Source organism: Chinchilla lanigera, unplaced genomic scaffold, assembly GCF_000276665.1.
Source record: "Chinchilla lanigera isolate Chin_1 unplaced genomic scaffold, ChiLan1.0 scaffold00094, whole genome shotgun sequence".
Taxonomy (NCBI): Eukaryota; Metazoa; Chordata; class Mammalia; order Rodentia; family Chinchillidae; genus Chinchilla; species Chinchilla lanigera.
In genome coordinates, this window is record NW_004955495.1 from 1,888,001 (window position 1) to 1,896,784 (window position 8,784).

At 50.2% G+C, this 8,784-nt stretch overlaps 1 protein-coding gene across 6 annotated transcripts in view; it reads left to right on the top strand.

The window, feature by feature from the left end:
* Dnm2 (dynamin 2) overlaps nucleotides 1-8,784 on the top strand; it is a 73,946-nt gene that overhangs the window by 27,357 nt on the left and 37,805 nt on the right. For all 6 annotated transcript variants that reach the window (XM_005405626.2, XM_005405628.2, XM_005405630.2 and 3 more), the window contains exon 2: nucleotides 1,668-1,741. In XM_005405626.2, the coding sequence (XP_005405683.1) occupies nucleotides 1,668-1,741 (74 nt within the window). The remainder of the gene's footprint in view (nucleotides 1-1,667; nucleotides 1,742-8,784) is intronic.

Sequence of the window (8,784 nt, forward strand, 5' to 3'; positions counted from 1 at the left end):
ACATCGCTGCCTGCCCTCACGGTCACCGGGGTTGCATCTGTTATAACAGGGCCAGGTGGGGGCCAGGTGACCAGGCACCCCCACGCCGGGCCTGCCCGCCGCTGAGCGGCTCTGGGACCTCAGCGCCTGGCCCTGCTGCCTGTGGAGGCCCAGACGCTGGCCCGTGTCCTGGGGTCACTGCCCGGGCTCCTCGCCCCATCGCGTGCTGCTGCCACCTGCCACCCACACGCTGCACACGGCTGAGTGTTCCAGCGGTTCTCGCCCGGCCCAGGCTGAGCCCCCTGGGGTCCCTCGAGGCAGGGACTGCATCGTGTGTGTCCTGTGTCTCCCCTCCCCGCCCTTCCAATTTGGTGTGCATTTGGCCAGTGACGCCCCCTGCTATTTGCTGTACACGGACACATTTGCTCAGTGTCAGTTGTCCCGTGCTCTGCAGGGTCTCCCTACGCTGCCTAGGCTGGTCTGGAGCCCTTACACTCAGGAAGCTTCCTCCCGCCTCAGCCTCCCACGTGCTGGGACTACAGGCATGCGCCACCACGCCCGGCAGCTTCAGAGTACCCTAAACACGCCAATTCTGAGTGACCACAGGCGCTCTCGCTTCCCTTTCTCAGAGGTGGAGACCGGCTGGTGGGCTTCTCACGCTACCACTGTCCAGGTGTATGCAGAGGAGGTCAGTGCTGGCCACTCTCTTCTACGGTGGTCGTACGTTTCCTCAGTGAAGTATACAGGATCCCTTACATCACCTACACAGCGCGTGTACTCTGAATTTCAGTAAAATCCCAGTGAACTTGTCAGTGAACCTTGTCACAGTACTGGTTAAACCGTCCTCATCCTCCCAAAGGCCTTGTCCTCCCTTCGCAATCAATTCCTGTTCCCACCCCCAGGCAACCACTGACCGGCCTCCTGCCTCTGAATGTATCTTTTCTGGACACAAACCACACCATCATGTATCATTAATGTCTTTACTTTTATTTTGCCTTATGCCATACAGGCACGACAGTTGTTTAAAACAGGAAGTGTTTTGAGATCTCTCTGGTTTTTTTCCTTTGGTACTGGGGGTGAACCCAGGACATACTGAGCTGGCCATTTTTAATATTTTATTTATTTATTTATTTAATTTGTTTGTTTGTCTATTTGAGACAGGGTCTCCCTATGCAGTTCAGGCTAGCCTTGAGCTCACTCTGTAGCCCAGACTGGTCTCAAGACTTGGAGCAATCCTCCTGCCTCAGCCTCCTGAGTGCTGGGGGATTACAGGCATGTGCCATCACACCCAGCACTTTAATATTTTATTTTGAGACAGGGTCTTGATAAGCTGTTTGAGCTGGTGTTTGCCATTCTCTTGCCTCAGCCTCCTAAATGCTGGGATTTCAGATGTATATCACCATGCCCAATCTCTTTTAAACATGAACATTGCCTAAATATTCATCAAGGAGTGGGCCTTCCATAGGGCCTGAAGGGTCTGAGGGGAGCGGTTCTGTCCCCGTGACCCTCACCCTTCTCCACCCCCAGGCCTCAGGACCCTCCAGGCGCGAGGGCTCCCCGGGGCCCAGCTGGGACTGGTGTCTTTGCTGAGGTTTGCAAGACATAGTTGCCCCACCATGTGTGGTCACACTTCCTGCCCTTCCAGCGCCGGACATGTGAGTAACTTCTGTCCCTTTCTCCCCTCACAGGGACTTCCTTCCCCGAGGTTCAGGAATTGTCACCAGGCGGCCTCTCATTCTGCAGCTCATCTTCTCAAAAACAGGTATGGTGCGGGGGCCAGTAGCTTCTGTAGGAAGTGAAATCGGATCTGGTGCCCAGGAGGAGCCAGAGCTGGGCAGAGTCTGGGGTCCAGGGCTGTGTCCTCGAGTGAAAAACAGCGCAGTGAAAACCCGTGCTTCTACCCCAGCATCCTCAGCTGTGGCCAGGGACAGATGTGGAGATTTTACTGAACCCTCTCGAAATCAGCAGTGCGTATCAGCCCAAAATGCTTCAGCGCACAGCTCCGCGGCTCTGCGCAGAGAAGACAGGCCCTAAGGGAAGCATCAGGGCGGTGCGCTGCCGGAGCAGGCCCAGTCCCTACTCACATCTTAGCCGTTGTCTCCAGGTAGCTTCTGCAGCTGGTTTCATAGATGGGTGGACCAAAGCCCAGCTAGATGACAGCATGTCTCTCAATAGCCTCAGCCACGACCAGGACCCTCCAGGTCACAGGGACCCTCACCCAGGCTATCCATGCCGATTTAGCTCTTGACCTAAGCTGCTCACTTTTATCCTGACCCCGCCCAGCCCAGCCTGTGGGGTGTGGCTTCAAAGAGGGCAGCGGATTGGCTGAGAACCCTCTCTTTGGGAATGCTGCCTTGTGATAGGTCACAGGCTGGCCAGTGGGCTGCCTCCTTTGACTTGGCGTCCAGTCAGTTGTGTGGCAGAGCAGCGGGTTTCAGACGGGTTTCAGACGTTAATCCTGATGTATATGGTCAGTTGGGCCACATTGGGTTCTTGTTTCCCATTCATCGATTGAGGGTGGAGAGGCGATCGTTTGCATTTTTCCTGAAATGTTGCTACAGCTGGTGGACCTGGGCCACGCTTGGGGAAGCCTTCCCGAGCGGGTGGGGGAGGCACCCCGCGCAGGGCCGTGTTTCCTGCCCTCCAAGTGGAGGTACCTGTGCCAGGCCCACACCGGGCCCATGCTAGCGCTACTGCCCACATGGCTGTGGCTTTGTGTTTTTTCAGCTCATTCGGGGTCTGCTTGTTACAGAACAGATCGGCCTGCGTTTGGCGCTGGATGATCCCTGCCTGTGGTTGTGGTGGGGGCCGGGGGGTTCCCGTGTCACCCACACAGGGGCCGTCACCCAGCACGGGGCCACCGAGCCCTGAGTGTGTCACCGTGTGGTCAGGGGATGGGCCGTACCATCGCCACCTGCCAGGAGTGGGGGGAGCATGTATAGCCAGGGGCAGGGCGCCCCACTTCTCTGGGGGCCGGCCTTGGAGCTGAAGCTGCCCCCAGGTGGGGCCGGGCAGTGGCTGAGGGAGCTCGGGCGCGGGTGGGGTAGGCACGGAGCGGCTAATGGAGGGACAGAAACCAGGAAACCGGGGCGGGGAGCGCTCTGGGGCTCTCCCGGGGCTGCTTGAATGCGGGTGCCGGAGCCCCACTCTGCAGATGAGCGAGGCCTCGGGATCCTCGCCCAAGGGCACAGTCCTGAAGTGTGACCTGAAGCCGGCCTTGGGGACTGTGGCCTCAGACGCGGTGTGGCTGCTGATGGGGGAGGCGGAGCAGGTGCTGGGAGTGGTTGGGCCACCAGGGTGGGGGAGGGGATTGCGTGGCGCCGGATCCTGTCAGGCTGGGTGGGGTGCGGGTGCCGGGTGCGGGAGGGACCTGCCCCTTCTCTAGGGAGGCAGCCAGGGTGCTCCAGCACGGTGCTCACCCCGCCTGGACCCGGAGGTGCTGTGGACAGGCTGGGAGGGGCCGGCCCATTGGGTCCTGGATCTGCCTTGGTGCTGGGGCCACGAGGAGCAGCTAACTGGGGCTGTTTGGGGGGCTGGGCGGGGCGCATGGGAAGGGGCCGGCAGCAGCCTGGGAGGGCGGCAGCGAGGGCTGTGGTACCTGCCTGCGTGCCGCTGTGGGGTGCGGGGCAGAGGTGCCCGGGCTGGGGAGGTAGGAAGGTACCCGGAGGTGCGGCAGGAGTGTGCTGGCCCTGAGAGGTCACTCCTAAAGCTGCGAGCTCCGTACACTGACTCTGGAGCCAGCCTGTTAGCGCTCCCTGGCCAGGACTCCAGCGGGCAGCTTGCTGTTCTGTGCCTCAGTTTCCTCATCTGCAAGTGGGGGTGATGGTGTGCTCCTATGGTCCATGGTGCCTCGTATGGCTGTGGCACAGCTGTCCTTCCTGTGAGGCCTCGAGGCTGGTCTCCCCTCTGCCCGTGCGAGACCGGGGCCGCCCGGCTTCCTACCCAGACTGGTTTCAGTGAACCATGACTTATAACCAGCACTGATTAAAGATTACCCGAGACTGCAGCCACCGGGAAGCTCCGAGGCCCGCAGGTGAACCTGCCTCCCCTGGGAGTCTCCCTTGGGCCTCGTAATCCCGGGCTGTTGGGGACGCTTCCTGTTTGACGTGTGGGTGAGGCGGCCTGCTGCGCCCCCCCTCCCACCTTGACCTTGGGCTGCACTCAGAGACAGAAGAGCTGTCGGGACTTGGTTTGCAGCTTCCTATCGGCTTCAGAAGCCAATCCGGCCTCCTCCCCTGGCTCCGTGGCCTTGACCAGTCCCTGCTGCAGCTGGTGCCTATCCTGACCCTCAGGCCCCCCCACCCCCCCCACCCCCGTTTGGGAAAGGATCTTAACTTGTTTCTTTTATGATGTTAAACTTGCCCATTCCACCACTCCTTTGATGCTGTTTCCAGAAAAAGCACCCTACCCCTCCCTCTGAACTTTTCACTAGAAAAAATAAAAGTGGATCACAGCCAAAGAGTTCTTTCGTCTTTGCCCCCCTTTTAAGAACTACTAAATTTGTTTCTGTTTTTTCTTTATTCTTCACCATACCCCTTATACAGGCAGTAGAGGATCCTGGTCAGGTCCCCTGCACTAACATTTCCACATAAAAACTAGTCACTGCAGTCAAACTACCAGAACTATCTTCACAATTTCAAGATGTCCACTCCTTGTTCATACCATGTGCCCCAGTCATCACAATCTATGTACTTCTCCCTCTGTTAAAGTTTTCTTCTCCACCCACCTGGTGAAGAAAGGAGCTCTAAAATTGGTAACACTAAAGACTCCCCAATAGTTCTTTGGAAAGAACTCAAAACTGTATTTTCACTGGATTCTTAACCTAACTTTTACACTGTTACTTTAAGACCCAGGGGTTTCCCTAACTATGCTTTAAATTTCCATGAAAAAAAGGACTTTTTACTTGTGTTATATTCCTATTATCTCTAGCATTCTGTTTTGCTCAAATTTATACTCAGAAGAGTTAATACACTCACTGCCTAGGTAAAACCGTCTTAGCATTTATAAATAAACATGTTAATAAACCTATCAGAGGCCAAGCACTTTAATATAAAAAATTAAAGTTCTTAATATGTAGTTCATATATGATACAAGTCAGGGAGGATCCATAAATGCAGTACTAAGCACACTAATCTACCTGTACCCATGGGGGATAAATTCTTTTTTATTATTATTATTTTAAAGAGTAAAAGAAGGATAACATAATAATAGGGGGGGCTTACCAAATTACAGACAAAGTGATAGGAAATTATCAGTGGTTATTGTTTTACATATTGTTATCTACAAGGTAGTTTCTCAGGAAAACAAATAGACAAATAATAGTGAGTTACAGACAAAAGAGTGTAGGAGATTATCAATAGTTGTTGCACTATACTTTGGTATCTTCAAAGTGGCTTCTAAAGAAAATAAATAGAGCTATACATGAGTGACCAATTGAGTAATCATTAACTATTCTCAATGGTTATTGTAGGAAACACATAATGATAAACATACATCCATTAATGAAATAGCATAGGAACAATACAAACATTACAGAGTAATGGACAGATAGAAGGAAAATATCAATGACTGCTATAATACATGTTGCTATCTTCAAAGTGGTTTCTCAGGAAAACAAAGATACGCAAGAAAGATCTAACAAGTAGTTACAGCCCAAGGGTTGTCAAAAATAGCAGATTACCTCCTCATCAGTGACTCCTTTCACTGAGGTGTGACAGCTAGAAGGAAACCCAGCATTGAAAAGAAGGACCGAGAGACTTGCACCTGTGTTTAGCAACAAGCTGTTTTCTTTTTCCTCCATAGGCATGATTACCAGGGGCTCCTCCTTGGAGATAACAGTCTGGCCAGAGGGAGAAGGCAGAGTATGCCCCAGGACCCCTCATTCCTGTTGGACTAACTGGCAGGATGGGTCTGAGCTCCGGAGCCTCCGCTTCAGAAGACAGACTGATCTCCAGTGGTCTCCTTTGCATTCAGGGCATGGCCCAGGGGGCCTCTTAGGGCAGTTCCTCTTGAGGTGGCCTGGCTTTTAACAGTAGTAGCAGATGAATGCAGTTGTCAAGTTCTTCTTGGAGCCCCGAGAATCAGACTTAGGGTCTGTTTCTCTTAGTGCTGCAGCAAAAGCAGCTGCTTTTTCTCAGTCTCTTTGTTTTCTCTCCTTGGCCTCCTCCTCCTCATGGCTATAGAATACTGAGGAGGCAATTCTTACTAATCTCAAGTGAGCATCTGGGGCAAAAGCCATTTTTTGTAGCTTTTTCTCTCCAGCCTCCCATCACATTGGGACCCCACAACCAGTTACTGTCCTCTCCCCAACAGTCAGCACAGACAGCAGGAATCTAAGTGCAGACCTCTCCAGAGCTCCATGCGCTCCTCCACTACAGCCTGTACTGTCGGGAAAAACGGCTTCCAGGGGGTCTCCCCACATATTGTGCAAGGTCTTCCTTGTTTCCAGCTTCCCAATGGCTCTCATGATGCCAGTCCACTAGACCTCTGACTCTTCAAGCTTAGTCTGTATTCTCATGTTCTCCAAGTCCTTGTTCAGCAGCTGCTCCTCTGCTGACTCTGAACCTTTCTGGTTTTCAACGGCAGGGGCAAGAGCGCCCCGTTGTGTGGCATGTATTCCCAGGGTTTTCTCCATGTCAGAATGATTCACGCACGTCCGTAGTGAGTTACAGACACTCTGCAGCCTCTGCAGTCAGCGAATGGTGGGCCAATTGTGTCATTGCTTCTCTGTGCCATGATAGTTCTCAATTGCGCAGTGGTGGGTGGTTTGGGGGCCAGCATGTGCTGGCGCACACCACCATACAACTTCTCAAACACCTGCATGGCCTGGGCCGGCCCAAAGGCCAGCTCACCCCACCGCATGGCTTCCCGGGCACCAGGGGCCCTCCTCCCGGGCACCTGCGCGGCCTGGGGCCAGCCCAAGGGCCGGCTCACCTCGCCGCATGGCTTCAATGGGGCATAAATTCTAAGACTCTCAGCAGATGCCTAAAATTGCAGAGAAGTAAATTCTATATATACATTGTTATGTACTGACAATGTTAATTTATACATTAAGTATGGTAAGATTAACAATACTAAAATAATACACTTATAAAGTGTAATGAGATTGCCAGCCACAGCACTACTTCCATATATTGGTGCTACCCTTAAATAGAATAAGGATTACCTGATGGGCCCTGTGATACCACTACAGTCAATCTGAGAACCCAGTCAGCAACTAAGTAACTAACAGTCAGGTTTCAATGAGCAGACAATGGAAAAAGGGATGATTCATCTCCCAGGCAGGAGAGAGTGGTATGGCACAGTATTTCATCATAGCACTCAAAACAGCATGCAATTTGAAACTTATAAATTATTTCTGGGATTTTGCATGTTGGATTTTCAGATTGTGGTAGACCTTTGGTAACTGAAACCTCAAAAACCAAAGCATTGATAAGCAGGAACTCCTGGGTCCTGGTGTATTTAATGCACTTGAAACATTACTGAAGACTGTAAACATTACCGGACTACCACAAAGGTCCCTGGAAAAACAGAGAGGATGAGAATCAAAATGAGAAAGTAATTTAGGAATCCAGATATAAGAGGGAAATTGATTTACAGCATAATTGTGTTAGTAGCTCAATATCCTTAATCTAGTTAGCAGAAAACGTAGGATTCACATCTGCCATTGGATTTCTATTATTACATTTAGAAAGTGAATCTTAAGTCCACTATGTAAGTGACTTTGTCTGAACTATACCTGCTTACAGTACAAACCAAAAATAAACCATACTGGCAGTAGATGCTATAGCATCCATTCACTGCTAAAAATACTGAAACAAAAGATCTCTGAGATCAGCTTTTCTAATTGTTTCCTCAAAAACAAAAAAACAGTGACACTCGAATGACTCACTTTTGAAATAAAATCATTCACAACAGAATCTGTTATAGTTTTTTATTTCCAACAACTACAACTTTCAAAGCAACAGCTGTACTTTATACAAATTTTGCAGTTTAATTTTAGCTTTCATCATATCTAGACTCTAATCAGTCTTTTAAAAAGAAATTACAAGCCTAAGACAAAATCATTTTTACAGAGTATTTAAAGGATTGCCCATCATATTAAACACTGTGCCAAAAAGTTCCATATGAAGTTTCCGAGAAACACAGCTCTTCAACACTTATTTTCTTACCAAGAAAAACACTTTGCAAAAAACTTATAGGTGACCATTATGATAATCTTTTTTTTTTTTTGGACTTTCTGAGGCAGGGTCTTGTTATGCAGTTCAGGCTGGTCTTGAACTCACTGTGTAGCCCAAGCTGCCCTCAAACTGGCAACAATCCTCCTGCCTCAGCCTCCCAAGTGCTAGGATTACCCTAGGTGTATGCCACTATGCCCAGCTCCATTATGATAATCTTCTTGGCAAGAGCACTTCTTAAATCACCAAATTTAAACATGTTCCTTTCTTACCAGTTCAAATCTGGTATTCTTTATATAATTAAAAACTCAGTTTTGATGTGATTTCTTCACTTCAACTCAATTTCATTAACAAAATTTTACATTAAATGTGACTCACTAAGTTTAATTTGTAATGTCTTACATATGCTATATGTAATTACATTTATAGAAAAAAACTTCAGGAGTGACATCTCCAAATATAAAGAGAGAAAACAAAGCAATCAAAGGTAGTGTTTAAAAAGAAAATTTTATCTCTTTAAATAAAAAAGAGGAGCCCCCCGCGCCTTGCGCCCAGGCAGCCAGTTCTCCGGGAGCTGCAGCGCTCCTGGGTCCGAGTGTGGGCCGGACTCATACCACCGCGATTCCCA